At 37.2% G+C, this 20,065-nt stretch overlaps 1 protein-coding gene across 1 annotated transcript in view; it reads left to right on the forward strand.

Moving 5' to 3' along the window:
* The window catches only part of LOC134531208 (muscle-specific protein 300 kDa-like), an 83,631-nt gene that overhangs the window by 42,277 nt on the left and 21,289 nt on the right, over positions 1–20,065 (forward strand). The window contains exons 15-17 of the mRNA XM_063366867.1: positions 3,558–3,596; positions 9,155–9,326; positions 13,710–13,910. Coding sequence (XP_063222937.1) covers positions 3,558–3,596; positions 9,155–9,326; positions 13,710–13,910 — 412 coding nt within the window. The remainder of the gene's footprint in view (positions 1–3,557; positions 3,597–9,154; positions 9,327–13,709; positions 13,911–20,065) is intronic.

Raw genomic sequence — 20,065 nt, forward strand, 5'->3', positions numbered from 1 at the left:
ATGGAAAGTTGACGAAGTCTGAGATAGCACGGCAGCACAAGATATCAGCGTCGACCCTGTCTACGATATGGAAACGTAAGTACGCGATTATGAGTGCAGGGGTCATTGAAAATCGGTAAATCGGATTTAACGAAACATCGATTTAGAGTAAACATTTTCGGTAACCGTAGCACTTCGTTAAATCGGGGTTCTACTGTAATACTATGTGGAGATCTCAACATAGACTTTGCAAAAGACAGCAGAAATAGAGACAAATAATTTTTTTTTAAATCATATGATCTGACCAACACAATTACTCAATTTACAAGAGAAACACACACTACTCACTCTATATTAGATTACATCTTCATAAAACATATAAATCCTATCAATTACACTAGCGAAGTTAAGGACCGAGGAATAGCAGATCATTATTCTCAACAAATAATATGTATGTATGAATGGAAAAATATCATATAAAGATAAATTTATAACATTTAGGCCAATAAGTAAACATTTAGAAGAAAACTTTATTAAACGATTACAAGCAGAGGATTCGCTAGATATCTATAACATGCAAAGTGTTAATCAAAAATGCTCTACCTTAATAAGTACATTAGTTAAATACATTAATGAATCATTCCCAACAAAAAATATAAAACTAAATAACCAGAACAAGAATAATAAATAGATTACCAAAGGTATACGAACTTACAGCAAATATTTAAAAATACTCCACCAAATAAGTAAGAAACAAGAAGTCAGCACTTCCTTCCTTGAATATTACAAAAATTACAAAAACATTTACAGAAAGGTATTACATCAAGCTAAAAAGATTCAATTAAAGAAATTCACCTAAGCCAGGAAAAAATAAAAACCACATGGAGTATTATAAAGAAAGAATCAGGCATGTCAGATGTTAAAAGTGATTGCATTAAGAAACTAGAGGTTGAAGGAACCGAACTTACAGAAGGTTAAAAAATTGCTTCAGAATTTAACACTACGTCACTAACATCAGTGAGAATTTAAATTCAAACAACAATGAACCGATAACTAAAGCTATAGAACATTTTTTATAAACCAAGTGCCAGCCAAATCCAAAAACTATTTTTCTATTTCCAGCCACAGAACAAGAAACTTTTAACATTATTAGTAATCTAAAAATTACACACACCACAGATGTTTATGATTTATCAAACAAAATAATAAAAATGTCCAAACACATAATTGCGAAACCAATTACAGCGATCGTTAATGAAGCACTGGTAGGAGTGGTACCTGATTGTTTAAAATTAGCTAGGGTCCTGCCTCTGTATAAAAAAGGTATCCCAACAAATCCAGAAAACTATAGGCCTATTAGTATCCTACCTACAATGGCAAAAATATTTGAACGGGTTGTGTATAAAAGACTTATTTCATTTTTTACCTTCATTTTTTACCCATAACAACATATTAAGTAGAAGTCAATGTGGTTTCCAAAAAAATTAAACATCATCAGCAGCCATTAATGAATTCATAAATAAAGTCTTAAATGTACTGGATAATAATACCTTATCATTAGGAATTTTTTGTGATTTATCCAAAGCTTTCGACTTTATAGTTGAGTGTTATTCTACGCATTTATATGACTTAAAGCATATTTTCCTACACAATTTTGGAACACATTAAATAAATAAGCCTTGCTATTTATGGAAACTAATGCTTCAGAATACGCGATTTTGAATAACACGAGCATTTTTAGGGAACGAATTGGTCTTGTTAAGTGAGGGATAGGTGTAGTCATTATGGTATGGTTGCTAGAGCAATGTAATGGCTATCTCTCTAGCCAGCTACCAAATTCAGGGTGATCTGTCACATGCATATCAATTTGGAAAGTGAAAACTAGAAGGATTTAAATATTGAAATCATTTCAATATTTTACAAAACTGTTTCATTCAAGAAAAATAAATTTCTCTACTTCATTACAAAAATCCTTGAACCTTTTTTTTTAATATATATGTGTGAGTGAGTGTGTGTGTGTGTGTGTGTGTGTGTGAATTTTAACAGAGCTTATGCAGGTAAATATAGTATTTTAACTTAACATAAGATATTTCCTGTATCATTCGTATATGTTGTATAGACATCCACAGAAATAATTTGCATGTTATTTGCTGGAAGTATGCATTAAATAATGTATTCAGAATTTGTATTTTAGACGTTTGGAAATTTATGTAACTTGTTATAATTTTTAATTTCTAAAAGCACAATTTTTACCTTTTGTACTATCATTTTGCAAGAGCTATTAACCAGTAGCTGCCAAGTAACGAAGTTGGGAAATAATTCAAATGCAGTGTTATGCCAATAATAGTCAGATAGGTACCAGAGTTAACCTACACATATTCTTTCATCCTGAATAATACTTGTTATTGATATAGTAAATAATCATGGAAAACACTGTGCTAGATTATTAAAATTAATAAATCATTTAGAGAAAATGTTGAATGGCAAACATAATATTCAAACATATACTAGTTATGGTAAATATGCAGTAAACACAAAAGTAAGCATCAATGCTAAATAAATGACGAGGTGCCTAAGTTGACTCCTGTCAGAAAATTTTGCAATTGCATTTTTTCTTAAGTTGAGCATTTGGAATTTTTTTTACATATTCATTATTTAATGATCTAATTTTAGTCCTACGAGTTATAATACGTTCAAATGGATGTGATATGAATCATCATATGGAAGTTAGAGCTTTTTTCTGTTTTTCAAAAAACCTTCCACATTTCACCTTTTGGTTGGATAGTGCCCATTAATGAACTCGACTGTGATTTTCAGTGTTTACATTTTATGTCTCAGTTTGGAAGTGATTTGTGAACAATTTTGGCAGTTATTGTGTCCATAAAAAAGTGATGCACGCACGCACTCACTCACACTCTCTCTCTCTCTCTCTCTCTCTCACACTCTCTCTCTCTCTCTCTCTCTCACACTCTCTCTCTCTCTCTCTCTCTCTCACACTCTCACTCTCACTCTCACTCTCTCTCTTTCTCACTCAGTTGACTGGGGTTTTGGAGTCTATAGACCATGAAACAAAAATTTCCAGAAGTCACACCCTGGTAGTGACTACAATATGTGGTATTTCTTCAAAATCTACCTAAAAATATTTTTCTCTAGAATGCTATCAAAAACCATGACTAAATTCATGTAAAACTAATGTACAAACCATTCTTAAGATTTGTAAAAATCCAAAAATTAAAAATTGATATCCCCGACATTTGGTAAAAATGGAATAGAACTTCTTGTTTTTCCAACATAGAGAAATGTGAATATCGAAATATACCTGTCCCTATAGGCCTAGAAGAAGGGATTTTTTTTTTACTTTTGTAGCAATGCAATAATGCAAAAAAACTCATTTTTAGTGTAATTAAGAGGTGATATGTTAGTTAGCCTAGCACTGTCAGACACTTCTTTCCATGGCAGCTACACACATGAGCTATCTTTTCTGTAACTTTGCATGTGTTATTGTATTGTATGGTAGTTGCTGTAATACTAATACTGCTGTTGGTTGTTGGTTTATTTCTTTCTCATTGTGCCCACAGGTCTTCCTTTACTGAGGCCTACTATTTAATATGTGAACAGTTAAGTAACCTGTCTTGCCACTAAAATAAGATAACTTTACAACTACTTCTCAGTTGCAAATAGTAACTGTTATACTTGTAGGACTCATTAGTTTTTATTTACAATGATAATACTTCTAAAGTAGATATTTATTTTTAAGAATTCACTAGAACCCTGATTTTACGAATCTGGGATTTAAGGAAGCAGCGATTTTATGAATATATTCTCAGGAATCATCTAAAACTAGGAAATTTTTACAGAAAATTATAAATCAGAATAAATTTGAAAAATATCACAATAAAAGCTTATAAAAATTTATTATGTTCCAATTAGACAAACAAAAAAAACAAGACATTTCACTTTAAAAATGTGGCGGCGGTAGATCCGAGACGTAAGTGGACTTGCAAAACTCATCCAGTCAGGCTGGCGGCAGCAGTGGCATCATGACGTATGGCTTACCTCTCCCTCCCCTGGTTTACATTCTTCAAGGCTAAAGCTCATTCCTTCCAGGGACACACACCATCTTTTCTTCCCCCTCTTAACATTCCTTCCCCTAATACAACCTTACACGTGAGAATACTGTCAACATCCTCCCCCTCCCTCTCACCTCGTGCGGTGAAAGCCAAAACACCACACAGTGTTGTATTCCTGTTCAAATGAATATTTTTTTAGGCCCATGCAACAGTCATTTACTGTTATTGAATACAACAATCTCTCACTTAGCATGTCTTCAGATTGTGCGAATTCATTTAGCGCAATGTCAATTTTACTGTTCCAGTCTTGAATAGCACGTCTGTAAATTTGAGTTGAAGGATACGCCCAGGCGGGCAAGTCAACCAGCCGACTGATGATAAGTACCTCCTGTTATGCGGTGTCATATTTGTGATACAAAGTATTCAATGGTAGGTTTATGAAGAATATTTCCAAAAAAATTGGGAACACATTAAGTAAATTAGCCTTGTTATTTATGGAGACTAATGCTTCAGTATACGCAATTTCGGATAACATGAACATTTTTAGGAAAGCATTAGTCGTGCTGAGTGAGGGATTTCTGTACTGTGTAAGTTATCATGGCAACCTATATTAAATTTAAAACAAAACAGTGTGCTAGGTACATTTTGTTTTAGTCACACAATAGTATTTCTGCTGGATAAACAAAAATTTTGATGTTTCTTGGATGGAAAAATTTAGCGAGGTCATAAAAATATTTATTTTACAGCAGGTAAACTACCGTATAAACCCACGTACCACCCGCCCCCGGGTAAGACCCGCACCCTTATTTTTATAATGCAATTGTGGGAAAAAATGTTTTTATTGCAAATCTGCATGGAAAAAAAAATTTATTCGTGATTTCTTTTCCTTTCAAACAGTAACAAATCGTAAAGAATTAACTACCAAAAAAGTACTATGCTACTTATTACAGCCTCGGCATTTGTTTTAAAAGTGTACGGAAGGCAGGCAACTGCAATGTGGCAACATCATGCGAGTAGAACGTGGCATCGCCGCGCGCGATCGAGAACAACACGTCGTGTATGCGCGTGACCTTGCCCAGCTCCCAGCTGTTTACAGTTACAATCTTCCGCGTCCATTATCGTGCGCCGGGCAATGACCTCGTTCAAACATATAAACGATAAAGCACGCGAGTCCTAGCCATGCATAATAAAACTATTTTTATTACATGCATAATAAAAAACCTTGTGCCTAAATGTGGCATATTCTACATAAAAATATAAATTAGGTTAACACAAATACAGCATTTATTTAGGCTTGAATAAAAGTGACGTACAAAATCACACAGACAATAAAATTTACAAAAGAATAACATGATGTCACAGCCGTCGGCCAAGAACGGACTTAAAATTTCCTCACAGCTGTATATAGTTGTAGAGTTTTTCCTCTATCTCCGGAAACTTTGCTACCGCACCACGGAACGCATGTCTAGCGCCACTGGCCGAAAGCAGTTTGTCTTTACTTTTCCTCCAATCCCTCACACATGATTCGTCGACATCATATTTTCGCCTAGCGGCACGGTTACCGATTTCTTCCGCTTCACTGATTATTTTTAATTTTTCCACAACTGTGAAAGAACGCAATTTTTTACGATTCATTACAATACTGCAGCCAACACACGTGTAAAACCACTGGGTACTTTGCAAACGAGGATAGGACAGTGCGTGGGAGCGCGCGTTTGTAACCAGCGAAGCTGCAGTGTGACAATGCTGTGAGGAATGTGACCTTGACTGTCTGCTGCTTCCTTCCCATCCTTTTCCCCTACCCCTCTTGCCTATCGTAGCAACCTCCAGTCGTGCCGGCGCTATTTCGCCACCGTGCAAAAATGGGCCAAGACCCATGTAACACCCGCACCCTACTTTTTCGAACCTGATTTTTTTTAAAAAGGTGCGGGTGGTACGTGGGTTTATACGGTATACAGTAAACTCCCTATTATCCGTGGTGCGGATTATCCGCGCATGCTACGAAAAAATACAGCACATAAGTAAATCTGTATTTTATTTCAAGTGAGCAAATTGGAACTCTACTGATGAGTGTATTGTGTGCAGTAGACAGTACAACGCCACAGGCGAGCCCAGTGCGAAAGCGCAGATGACTCACATCGTCGGACTGCTTCACTATTTAGAGGAACAAGACGACGATGCGCAGTTGGCTGAAAAACTTATGTTGCAGATATTCAATCAAGAATTAAAAAAAGATGTTTCCAAAGCAAGAAACAAAAACAAGTGACTGATTTTTTCAAAAAGTTGTAAATTTAAAGAGTTGTGCTTTTTTAGTGTTTAATGAAGTCTCTGCTTACGTACAGTACTGTATCCTTGTTAGGAAGTAATTACTGAGCACTTTTATGTTTACATCACTGAAATGTATTGTATGTTATTTATTCAGTAAAATAATAAAATTTTAACATCTAATAATTTTTACTGTTAATTGTAACTTTTCCTGTACATAAATTTTTAGATTTTTAAGTTGAAATTAATGTTTCCTTTTTTGTTTCCCATTTTCGGTTTTTTTGTGGATTATCCGCAATTTTCACTATCCGCGGTGGCCCTGCCACTTAATTTCGCGGATAATCGTGAGTATACTGTACTTGCCTTTCCTCATTCTAAAATTTCCAGCGCATGGCGCATAGCAACTGCAACCCTGTGCGTCATGACAGGAGAAAGAAAAGCAATTTATTAATAAGTAATAAGTTACGTGATTCATAGGCATGAGCTAGTATTCAACCAAGCTCTTTTCAGTTTGCTAAACAAACAAATAATTTCTGATGGCCTTCAAAAATTCACTGGTTGCTTGCACAAAAATGTACACTATATTTTAATGAATCTCTTTGTCATTACAGCACAGTGTTTTTCTGAAACACGAACGTCTATGATCACGGTCATGAAACAGTAGAGGTGTACCCTCCACTCTGTGCTTTTTTTCATTGATTCTGTAATCAAACTGTGTTTGTAAACATTTTAAATGGCGTGCTGTTAAAAGAATTATCTTATAAAGCTGTTAAGGGGAAGTGAGTAGAAATGTGAGGCATGAAATTCTTCCAGCTTATCACTAAGTCTCTGGACAACCAGTAGTACTTCTGTTGCTTTTTCCACCCCTCTTATCTCTCCTGTAGAGAATGGATACTGGAATGTCTTGTGGTGGAATTAACAAAGACGATAAAAGTATCGGTGGTGGTAAAATAAGATGAGAAAGGAGGCCAAATACATACTAGTTCACTTTTCCATTTTACATGAGAAATGTCTAAAATGTGTAGACCTATAAAAAATATGAGCTGTTATTAGTATTAACATTCCACATGCTGTTCACAACTGGAAGAGTCACTATTCACATGATCGTAGCAATAACAGTGTGTATGAAAGGCAGGCACAATTACACCGCATGATACGCTGTAACATCCAGTAGATATTTTTTAATGTTTGCTATGGGATTGGCCTCAGCGCAGCGGAGGCCGGCTTGGTGGTGGGTAGGAAGTGCGAGCGGCCAACTGTCCCCACAGCGGAGGGCGGGCAAGGGGGTAGTGCCCATTCCATGTTCACGTGCTGGCTGGAGATCATTTTTTTCATTGCATGAATAGTATTTATTGTTTAATGGTATCTTATTTATTAACACCATACACACACAAATAATACCACTCAAAAAGTAAAACAATATTTTTCTACAGTGGTGGAGAGGGTGTCAAAATGGGCCAACCCCGATTTTACCAAGGTAGCGATTTTATGAATGCAATCCGTGGAACTGTGAGCGTATGCAAAATCAGGGTTCTAGTGTACAGTGTTCCTGTACTAAAAAAGTTACTGTGTGTATAGTTTTTTTTTGATAGTGCGAGTTTTCGAGTCTCTGTTTTTGATATGTAGAATTACATTTTTACTGCTGGTGATTGTCTGGGCATTAATGATTGGTGAACTGTGTAAAAAAAATTAAGTGGAACACCAAACTTAGCACAATCATAAGTGATCTGTGGAATATACAAGAGTAAAAACTTTAAAAGATGATGCTACCAAACCATTGTTTGTTTGTTAAAAAAAATACAGCGTGGGAAGTTTGATATTTGTTAGTTATTAAATGAGCCTGTACAGGTCAGTTAACATGTAAATAAACCTTTTTAATGAGTTAAATAAGCTGTTAAGTTTCTTCTAATATATATTAAGCATTTAAATAATACTGTATTTACTTAAATTAGCCGCACACAATTTTTTGCACAGCAAAAGTTCTGTCACGCTCCAAGGTTGGTTAACCTGCTATTTCTTAATGGACAATGGACATCTTGCATGTGGTTTGTGTGTTCCTATGCGAAACAAGTTGCAATAATTATTGCAACCATCTACAGTTGTAAAAAAAAAATTTAATGTTTAAAAAAAAGTTTAAAAAATGGGATATTGTGTTGCAGGACGAAAGTATGTTGTCGTGTAAATTCGTATATTTGACTGGAGGGGGAAAAAATATTTGTTATTGAGTGGTGTCTTGCAATTACATATTTATTTTAAATGTAAGAATTTGTTGGGTTTACTTCTTCAACAATTTTCCAATTTATTTCATTACATTCTTGGTTAAAATAGCATTTATTTTGGTCGTTCATGGCCGGAATTTAAATGGCGCTTCACTGCAGTAAACTAAACAGCTGTACTCTGTAGCTATTTGACATTGACTCTTTTTTCTGGCATCATGGTAAACATATCTTTCACATAGGATTCCTAAATAAAATATTTACTGCCTGATATCTGTAGAGACTTGTATTGGCAAATGATTTATACTGGAAATATTGATACATTTTATAGGACTCTTTATCAAGAATGAAGAGTGCTTAAAATAATAACTGGCAGACATCAACACCAGTACCGAGAATTTTATAAGGTTTACAGAAAACATTGAATAATTATTGAATTCCTGATAGACATTTAATAGAGTTCTGTTTCAAAACTTCTTCTGAACAACAAATGTTTTTGGTTATGGTCAGAATAGGGGCGCAAGGCTTATTCAGGTAGATACGGTACATTTTGTATGGTAATGCTATGTTTATTGATGTGTTGCATGCTCAGTTATTCCTGTGAATGTGTGTGTGTTATTGCAGTGAAAGTGCACGGCTGACGTGCCCGCTGTGCTCGAGGCGGAACTGGGACCAGCTGGAGAATGACCTCTGGAGGCTGGAACAGTGGCTGCAGTTCGCAGAAGGCACGCAGAGTGAGCAGAGGGTGCCGCCTGCTAATATCGAGCAGCTGGAAGACATTATACAGGATCACAGGGTGAGCTGGCAGAATTGCTGTATCCATGCTTGATTACTGAGATCCATGTTTATTTTTAAATATCTTTGTGGTTTGGGTAAGAATTTGAAGCTGCAATAAACTGTGTTAGGTTCTTTATATATTTATTGAAAACTTGATCTACTGGAATTACTGTTTTAATGGAGCTAAGTTGCTAAAGGCCCTGTCACGAGATCAAATACGTATTTAATTGAATCAATAAAATGCAATTAATTGGATGAAAATTGAAAGTTTATAAATAACGTCTTTCATGTGCTGTGCGAAAAACTAATGTTCCCATTTATCTTAAATAGTTTGACTGATTTAAATACGGTTTTTTGTATAAGGTTTGCGATTCTTCGGCAGTGGTTCTTATATAGGTGTTATGGTGTTAACTCGCCAGCGGGCGCTGTAATAAATATTTTATATATAAAATTGGCACATCAAAGTGTTTTTTCATAGGGTAACTCATCGCTAGATGGCCCTGCAGTGCATCAACTTCTAAACCGTTGAACTTATTGCCATGGGTAAACAGAAAATTATAATAGACATACATACAGCAATTGTGTATCATTTCTCTATTTTGCTATCCATTTTGCTTTAACTAGCAGACAAAATATCACCCTGTGTTCAGCCCGGGCAACTCCGGGTACTGCAGCTAGTTTATTATTACATTATTCTACAATTATTTATTCTTACACAAAAATATAAAACAGTTGCAGTTTGCGATATCTTAAAAGATATCACAATTCTAAACATCACTCTCAACAAAATGGTGCAATTGGCACGGGGGTACAATAGAAAAAATGATAAAATGAAGCAGTGCAGGGGTAAAATGTAGGGATATAATATTTTGTAAGACACCAAACATACAGAAGAACAGACAAATAGATATTTATACAGTAATGTAGAAATTCTCTAAAAAATTTAAAATAAAAGGAAAAATTAAAAATTTTGAAGAAACCAACGATGGATGTAAACGTAGTAATCGTAAAAGGATTAAATATAATTTTTGAAAATCTCTTGGCTAAATTTAAATAAGAAGAGAAAGGTTAATTTGTCAAATAGTCTGTCATATAAACAACTAATTATGACTTTTCTTAGTGATTCATATCTTTATGTACCAATTTTTTTCTCGTAGAGATAGATATAGTAATAATATCAAATATAGGTACTACACATATTCACCTACCTATTAATATAATGACAAACCCAAGAAAATCGTTGGTACTGACTTGCCATCTCTGTTCCCAATTTCAGTTAAAATATAGCAGTATAGAAAAGCTATTATGAATTAGACTACATTTATTTACGTACCCAATGCAATTTCAATTAGTCACAAGCTCATAAAACTGAAAAATTTTAGTTCATTTCGGGGCAGGGAATGGCAGCCCAACGGATTTTCTTGGGTTTGTCATTATATTAATAGGTAGGTGTTTATGTGTAGTTCTTGTATTTGATATTATAGCTGTGTCTATATCTATGAGAAACAAATAGGTACATAAAATTGGAAGCACTAAGATGTCATAATTAGTTGTTTATATGACAGACTTCATGAAAAATCAACCTTTTTTAAATTATTTTTTTAATATTTTGTTATTTACTTCCTTTTAGTTGGGTTTTTTCAAACATTTTATTTAATCCTTTTTCAATTCCAACGTAACGTTTACATCCGTCATGGTTTTTTTTTTTCCTTCAGAATTTTTAATTATGCTTTTTATTAGTATTATCAATGCAGTAATAGTTTGAACTATTTTGAACAACTTGGCTGATTCTCTTTTCGGTAAAACATTGTCACCTGATAATTTGAGTATTAGTTATGTCCCTGAAAAATCATTTTTAAATTAGGTTTTTTATATATTAAATTGAAGAGAGAGTAAATTATTTCTGAGATTAGATCAAAAATTTTATTCTTGAATTGTTCTCAAATATGTTAAGACTCGCATATGACTAGTAAAAATGCTCTTGTTAAAATTCTATTTTGAATTTTGTAATTGTTACTAACCATTTCATATTCAGACTTCCAGCATAAAAGTTAGGCATTTATCATCACAAATAACTGCTGTCTTCAAGACATTATTAACAAAAAAAATGGTGCATGTAGAAACTTGCAAAACATCTTTCGAAAAACTGTCTAAATTTTAAATCATAAAGTAAAGTGGTGTTTGTTTACTCTTAACTTAGAAATTATATGTGAAAATATGCCTGAGTTGTAAGTTTGTATTTCTAATTATTCTACATGGAGAAATCCCTGGACTGTTTTATTATTTTTTTATGAACATTCACAGTTGGTTGTACTCATTTTAAAATATCACAGTATGTCAATGGTAGGTACCCTAGAAAATTGGTTGAGCATAAGAGCCAGTAAATAGAAGTAAATACTCAAAAAGTTAATAAACATTTGTTAACAACTAAATAAATACAATTAAACTGACCCCGTGTGGTGTACGGGTTCGAACATCACCACAGCCGACCCGTGCTTGTCGTACGAGGCCACTAATCGGGATGCGTTCGGGACCTGCAATGTATTCGGACCTTCACCTCATGTTTCCTTTTTCTTCTTCTCTATCTCGGCATCGTCTCAGGCCAGGGTGATGTATTCCTTCCTAATGAGGGCCTATCCTCACAACTGAGTGCTGCCCCCAACTTGTGTGGCCACGCGTGGTGCCTTTGCCAGTGACGGTTTAGCGAACCCTTCTCACTGTCCCAGCAGGCAAGTTTAGGTGCGGAGCCCGTATCCATGCACATGTACACCCACGTGGCACCACTGGTGCCGCCCTGGCGGGGGGGTCTGTGGGGCCGACCTGCCCCTACAGCCATACCCGCTGGGGTGACGTGTTACTGCTGTGCAGGGGAGGCCGGTGTAATCAACCACAAGTCCCCTGAAGTGGCACCTAGGGTGACCTCTATAGTGGGGAGCCTGGGAGGTTTTCCCAGGTAGGGGAATAAAACTGGCCTTGCCCCGGATGTATGACTTGTCCCTGGTTTGGCCCGGTGCACATGCTGCTCTCTTAAGTCTATTTAACCACATCTGGATGTCTGGGACTTTCCCTCCAACTGGGTTATATCACTTTTGGTGCCCATTCTCAAACCAGGGAAAGATAAAGGCGAGGCGTCTACTACAGGCCCAAGCCAACTGTGGTCCCGGGAAAAATGTGAACTTCCCAAGGTCAGACGGACCCCTCCCTCCGTCGTCATCCCTTCCACCACACTGTCCCCTCCTTTCCCTAGTCCGCCTCAAGGCTCGGAGCGAATCATGTCGCAGGTGGGACGGCAAGTAGAGTTGTCACCATACCCCTCCTCATTCCCCACCCCTCTCTCACTGCGACACTAGCGCTCCAGTCACTCCCCTCCTCGGGATCACAGTTGGCTTGGGCGTGTAGTAGCTACCGCCCCATTTCTTTTACCAGTTGCATCTGCAAGACCATGGAGAGGATGGTTAACTCCCGCCTCGTTTACTACCTTGAGTCATGGCGGCTCCTCTCACCGCTTCAATGTGGCTTTCGGCATAACCGATCATCTGTTGACCATCTTGTCGCCTTGGAATCTGTGGTGCAGGACTCATTCCTCCATGGACAGCACATCCTTGCAGTGTTTTTTGATCTGGAGAAGGCCTATGATACGACCTGGCAATTTGGTATCCTCCAGCGGATGCATGACTGGGGCTTCCGGGGCTATCTTCCCCTTTTTATCTCTAATTTTATGTGCAACCAATTTTTTCGGGTTCGTAATGGTACTACCATCTCTGTTCGTACAGGAGAACAGTGTTCCGCAGGGAAGCGTACTTAGCGTTACCCTCTTTGCAGTGGCCATCAACAGTATCACCTTAGTTGTTCGACCCCCGGTGCAATCTGCGCTGTATGTCGACGACCTGGCCATCCTCTGTCGCTCCGCTACATTCGCCATGGCTGAGCGCCAGATACAGCTTGCAGTACGGCGGCTAGAGGGCTGGACGGTTTCCAACGGGCACAGGTTTTCTACATCAAAGACCCAAGTACTGCACTTCTCCCGGAAGCGCTCTATCTCTCCTGCTCCGGCGGTTCGACTGTATGGCTCAGTGTTACCGGTCTCTAATACATTTAAATATCTGGGTCTGATTTTTGACCATAAATTGACCTGGTTGCCTCACCTTAAAGATCTAAAAGCTCGTTGTTTGAAGGATCTCGGCCTCCTCAAACTGGTGAGTAGTCGGAACTGGGGTGCGGATAGAGTTACTCTCCTTCGATTCTACCGCGCACTAATACGGAGTAAACTGGGTTACGGCTGTGCGGCATACTCCTCGGTGCGGCCGTCTACCTTGAAGCAGTTGGCGAGTGTCCACCATGCTGGTATCCACAGGTGGGTAAGTTTGTATGAATGACCGCAGTAGGACGTGTGTTCTTTCAGGAGTTCCTGCTGGATCTGGACAGCCACAAGAGCTTGGTGGTGTCGCTGAACATCGTGGGCAACCACCTGGCCAACCACACGGAGGACGCAGAGCGGGCGGGGCAGCTGAGGTCGCGGCTGGTGGGCACCAACGCCCGCTGGGACGCCGTGTGTCGTGCCGCTGCCATCTGGCAGACCAAGCTGCAGACTGCCCTCATGGAGGTGAGTAGAGTTCAAAACTACCATCGTGCACAAAGGAAAATCATAGTGTTAATATTCTTGAATACCCATAACACAGGATCATTAAAAATTCTAAAATTCATTTGCCTCTTGACTGAGTCACCTTTATTTAATGTATTGCAATAGAATTAGTTTCCATATGTGAATATCTATTTCTACATTGACAAACTGAAAAAAAAAAAAACATATGTAAACAAAGTATTTGGTAGCAAGTAGGATCATGCGAATATTCAAATTTTCTAATATCAAAACAAATAGCTTTTTATTCTTATTTGATTCGATTTTGAATACTAACACTTCAAAAAAATTAATATTCAGTCGTTTACGAATACGCTGTGTGGGATCTTGAAAGTGTGGCAAATTTTTATCACAGAAGATTTTATGGTCGGGTTGGGACAACATTTCCACAGGATATTCATAAAGTTTTAGGGTTATTTATGTGGAGTCTTTTTGCTACATCTGGTCAAGTAAATATTGAGAAGACTAATATAGTAAAGCCGGATTTAACAGTAATTCAGAACCATTACCGTATTAACTCGCATATAGGTCGCAGCAATTTTACCAGATTTGATGGGGGGGAAATGAAGTGCGGCCTATATGTGAAAAAAAAATTTTTTTAAATTTTTGAGGAATTTTTTTTGCAATATTTTGCTTTAAAATGTGAAAAAGAAGTTTATATAGGTATAGGCAAATTTATTTACAATTTACACATACAGCAAAACCCCTTATTTACGTTACCGTTATTTACGTTTTCCCGTTATTTGCACTATATTCTTCAGGTCCCGTTTAGTTCCCATTTAGTCCAATACAATACTTTCACGCAAATTACGACTCAAAAATCGACCAACCTTGGTACTTTAAGAGTAGATAAGATTAGCTAGTAGGCCTAAAAACATCGTGAAAAACGTAACGTTTATAGTCTGCAATGAACATTTTAAATCTCAAAATATAAGGTAGGTTACCCTAAGTTCGCCACCTTAAGAAACTTTTAATTTTAAAATGTGGAAATATTTTTTTGTCAAACTATGTAGGTATTTTATTGTAAAAGAAATATATCAAGGCACCATAAAATGGATGTGAAGCCAAAGAATACTGTATGCGCACTTGTATACACATAAAAAATTGTGTGTCTACAAATGGCGAACTTAGGGTACATATGTACCATAAGTTCGCCACATGATAATCAAATATAAAACATACAAACTGAACAACTACTTCCAGTACCTATGTAAACATTCTACATGCGGTTACTTAAACATCCCACTATACTTCACATGTACAGGGTGTCTACTGACCCTGGAAAACCTGGAAAACCTGGAAATATCAGGGAATTTTGTAATCAGGGAAAAATCAGGGAATTTTTGTTTGGTAGGTTGTAGTTGGCAATACGTTTTTTGTTTATTGATCAGCTTGCATTGACGTGGCATCGTGTGTATCCCCTCCCATTTTTATTTTTGAATGGCAAATAACGAACAGTTCTCACGTCCAAATTCTTTTATTTACCATCGGATTCGGAAGTGGCATCAAATCACGTGATACAAACTGGTTCAAGATGGTCTGTTATCCTGCTTACGTGACGTGCTGCAGCATGTGCTTCCCACGTTCAGATTATACTGACAGGTGCATTTAATTTTAAGTATCTATGGATGCCCTCAACGTAAACTGGACATTTTTGTTAGTGTTGAAAATACATATCACAGACACTTTTGGTGAAGATTCACCATCGTTGCTAGAAATTGGTAGCTGTGGGCTTCATACGATTCAAAACTGGAATTTCTGTTACACAATGGGACGTTTTTAGTTTTTTGAGGCACAGTTACTATTTGTTTAAGCACATATCTGCAAGGAGGGCAGATTACATTAGAATAACTGGATCAGAGCTTTTTCCCAAGAAATTTTGTGCAATCAGATGGAATACTGCAGTTGCTGAGCGTGCCATGAAAACGTTACCCCACCTAAAGAAATTGGTTAGTGAAGTTTCTATTTCATCTCTCTCTTTCAGTGTAGTGAAATGTGCTCTTGAAGATAATCTTCTTAAAGTAAAATTTACATTCTTCCTTTTTTTGGCATCAGAGCTGGAATTGTTTCTCACAATGTTCCAAAGTGAAGCACCCATGGCACCTTTTCTCTATGATTCACTGGTTTTATTAGCTTTGGCAGGAAAATTTTGAAACCAGAAGTACTGAAGAGCTTTAGGGATAAACGCAATGTATCTCCATTGGATGTAGATAACCAGGAAAATCTATTGACTGCTAACAATATCAAGTTGGGTTATGCACTACGCCATGCCATCAAGAAAGAGAAAGTACCAGAAAAGTCTGTCCTGTTACAGAAAAATGATAGGACTTGTCTAAAGGTTATGGTAAAAAAACTTCAAGACAAAAGTCCCCTGAAGTACAATCTTACCAAGGGAATTTCCTGCTTATGTCCGTCTGTGGCTTTAAATTCGGGTGTGAGGAAACAGCGTGTGAAGTACAGTTTAGAATGTTGTCTTCAAAACAGGTGGCTATCAGGACAAGAAGCTGATAACATTGAGTGATCATATCAGTTGGTATGTTCCTCGCAAGATTCTGCAGCACTGTTATCGTCTTTTTCTCGAGAAGACGGGTGCCTTGATAACTTGTGGATGCTCATTCTTAAGGCACATACAGTAGCTTCCAAAACAGGCCTTCTAAAGTTTGTGAGGATGGTGTTGGTACTTTCCCATGGAAATGCATCATTGGAAAGAGGATTTTCAGTGAATTCTAATCAGCTGACTGAAAACTTGCAGGAAGAAATACTGATCGCACAAAGACAGATGTATGACTTTGTTCAACGTTCTGGAGGTGTAGAGCAGTATGTAAGAAATGCTAGTTGTAGGCGTAAGGAAGCCCTGCAAACAATACAAAAAGAAAAGGAAGCTACAGACAAGAAGAAGGCAGAAAAAAGAATAGTTGAAGCAGAGATCAAGGCATTGCAGTTGAAGAAGGCTCGAATGTTGGATTTGGCTCGTTCTGAAGTAAGGGCAATAGACGCAAAAGTTGAGTCACTGCGAAATTGATGGGAGCTTCCTTTTACTAATTTTTTTTTGCAAAAGGAAGTGTGTGAAATATTTGTAGCAGCATGTTTTATTTGCCATTAATTGAGTCACTTTGGCCACGTTTGGAAGAAGGTAATTTTTTTTACTAATTTAAGTAAGTTGAAATACTTTGAAACCCGTCAATGTAATATTATGCAATTTTTTCCAGTTTCTTGGAATGTTGTAATTGTGTTAAAGAAAACCTGGAAAAATTCAGTTTTAGACCTGGAAAACCTGGAAAAATCAGGGAATTTAATTTACTAGATCTGGTAGACACCCTGCATGTAGGACACACAAATACTTGTTTGTCATGTTTGGTAAGTCCAACACACTCTTCATGCACAAACCGTTTACACAAACTGCAACCCCTCATGTCTATCACTCTATCTTCTTTGCACAAAAAGCAGTACCAACTCTCTTGATGCAGTGATTTCTTAGTTACAGAAGATCTTCGAGGTGAAGTGTAAAGTTTTGTTGGATTTTCTTTGGAACCAACAGCTTTGGACTTCTTGGGAGGATTCTTCTGGTTGTGTGCTGATGGTGATGCGGAGAGATGGACATTTTTGGAGCTGCAGGGAATAGATTGATTGTTTGAGTTCACAAACAACGATTTTTGCACTTCTACTGCTCGACTGTTAATTGCTGGATGGTTTCTTTTGGCTGGTTGGGCATTTCTGGCAGGTGTACTAAGGATTTCTGAGAATAAGACATTCGATTGCTGGTTCCGAGTACCATTGTCTCCATGCGAGTTATCACTGTCCCATGCACTGCTATTATCTGTTTCTTCAGAGTCATTGTGTGGTTCATCCTCGTGGTGGTTCCGTATGGCTTCTTGATGTTGAGCTGGCTCAGGAAAAGGTGGCAAGGTTACTCTTGGTACTGTGGTGGTTTCACTTGGCGCGAAAGCTTGTTCCGGAATTCTGTTTGGATTAAATGGGAAAATTCCACAAGCTTCAAATCCAGCTTTAATATTTTTTGGAATTGTAGACTTCTCCCATACGGGTGAAAACACATAACCAAAGCGCTGCTTGTTGAATACTCGATCCTCATATGTTGTCCAGAATTTCATAAGTTCCTCATCCCAGTAAGCTTCAAATGGGCCAAAAACTGATTTGTCCATCGGCTGGAGCTCGTGGGTGGTGTTACTGGGTAAACATAACAGTGAAACACCCACATTGTCAGCTGCCTCGACTATGGAATAATCTAAGTGAAACTTGGCTCCATCCATGATTAGAAGGCAGTCCTGCAGACTTGTAACGGCTGAAGTGATGCAGCCACTTCACAAATGTTTCAGATGTCATTGAACCCTTCGCTGTCATCTCTACTACACTTCCAGCTGGCAAGTTGTCAGCCCACTCTGGCTTCAAGCGTTGTCCCTTGAAAAGGATCATAGGCGGTATAACATTGCCCAGTGCATTGCCACATGACACAATAGTTACATTTTCACCATGTTCTTTACCACGGAAATGTACTCTCCGAGAGCCTGTCTTGGCAAGTACGAAAGGCTGTCGATGTAAACTGAGACGACAACCTTTCTCATCTACATTGTAAATTCGTTCAGGCATGTGTGCAATATCAAGCTTTGTCATTACATCCTTCAGTGTTCGGAAGTAATCATTCACTATAAACTTATTTAATTTTTGTGCCCGAGCCTCATTAAGATGTTATGCCTTCCTTCTAGCGATTTCAGGATGTCTCTGGAGAAAACCTTTAAGCCATTTCCTGCCAGCATACCCTTTCATAACACTGAATTGCTGCTTTATCCTATTTTTTTCGCAAAAGGTGTAAACACATTTCCTTAAGACTTTAACAGTCAAGGGAAAGCCTACATCTGCTAATCGCGTTATTCTAGCAACCAACTGTACTTCTTGCTCACCTGTCAGGACTGTAGGGCATCCATTTTTCTTTTTGTTCCAAACTTGAGATTTGACATAACCTCCTAATGTTCGGCGCGGTATGTTATATCGCTTACTTGCTCCCAATATACTGATCTTCTTGCTTCTGATCATGGCCAAAGCCTTGTCCAAATCCTCCTTGGACCATTTGCAATATTTTCCACGCAGAGTACTTTTATCCATGGCCTGAAACAATGTTTTAAATACCAGCAGTGAATAATGGAGTTTATAATTATAAAAAGAAACAAGTAAAATATAAGTTCATGAATGTTTTATTAAATAACTACACACTCCAAATATTTATCCAAAATTATGAGTTATTTATTTTTTAATAATTTTAAAATACATAAATTAATATCATGTAATTATATTTACCAATGCAAAATGATTTTCAAACCTCTTGACACTTTTTTAGGTATTGAGTAACTGACAGAGGTAAGTTTGTCATACTGTTCCTAAGTTTGCCACATAACATGCTATGGTGGCGAAATTAAGAACACATACACGATTTTCTAAAATAATGAACCATTAAACATTTTTTCATAAATCCACACAACTATTTATTTCATCATAAAGTACACAGAAAACTCTTTTAAAATATATATGGAACTTTAAATTAATTAAAACGATTAATATATCACAAATGGATACTTACAGAACAATTTTTATATCGTGATGAGCATTTTCTACAATATGGCGACTATCGCGACACTGGCAACGGAACTGCCATAGATGTTGTAAAGGTTAAAGCTTTAGAGGTGTAAATATATATGCTTGCTGCCACCTGTTGGCCCACATCAGTACTTTTTTTTTTAGGGCAGGTGGCGAATTTTGGCACACTGGCGAACTTAGGGCAACCTACCTTACATATTTTATAACATGAAAAGTTGCTTTTATTTCTAAACATGTAATAATTTAAGCCTAGGCGTGTAAAAGTCCGAGTAATTATAGCAGGAGACAATCTAAAATGCACGAGGGAAAAACGTAAACTCACGAATGTATAAACGTAACGGGAATGTTGGGAAAATTACGTGGCTGCTTGTAAGTTCTGATACTGTATTTATGTCACAACTTAGCCGAAATACTGGTACGAGACAAACTTCACAAGATAAAATGAGCGGAGTCTTGGTAACTGTTTTATACGTATTTTATAAATTCTGAAGTATTGTACAGTTGACGCATAT

The sequence above is a fragment of the Bacillus rossius genome, chromosome 3 (assembly GCF_032445375.1).
Source record: "Bacillus rossius redtenbacheri isolate Brsri chromosome 3, Brsri_v3, whole genome shotgun sequence".
In the NCBI taxonomy this organism is placed as follows: domain Eukaryota; kingdom Metazoa; phylum Arthropoda; class Insecta; order Phasmatodea; family Bacillidae; genus Bacillus; species Bacillus rossius.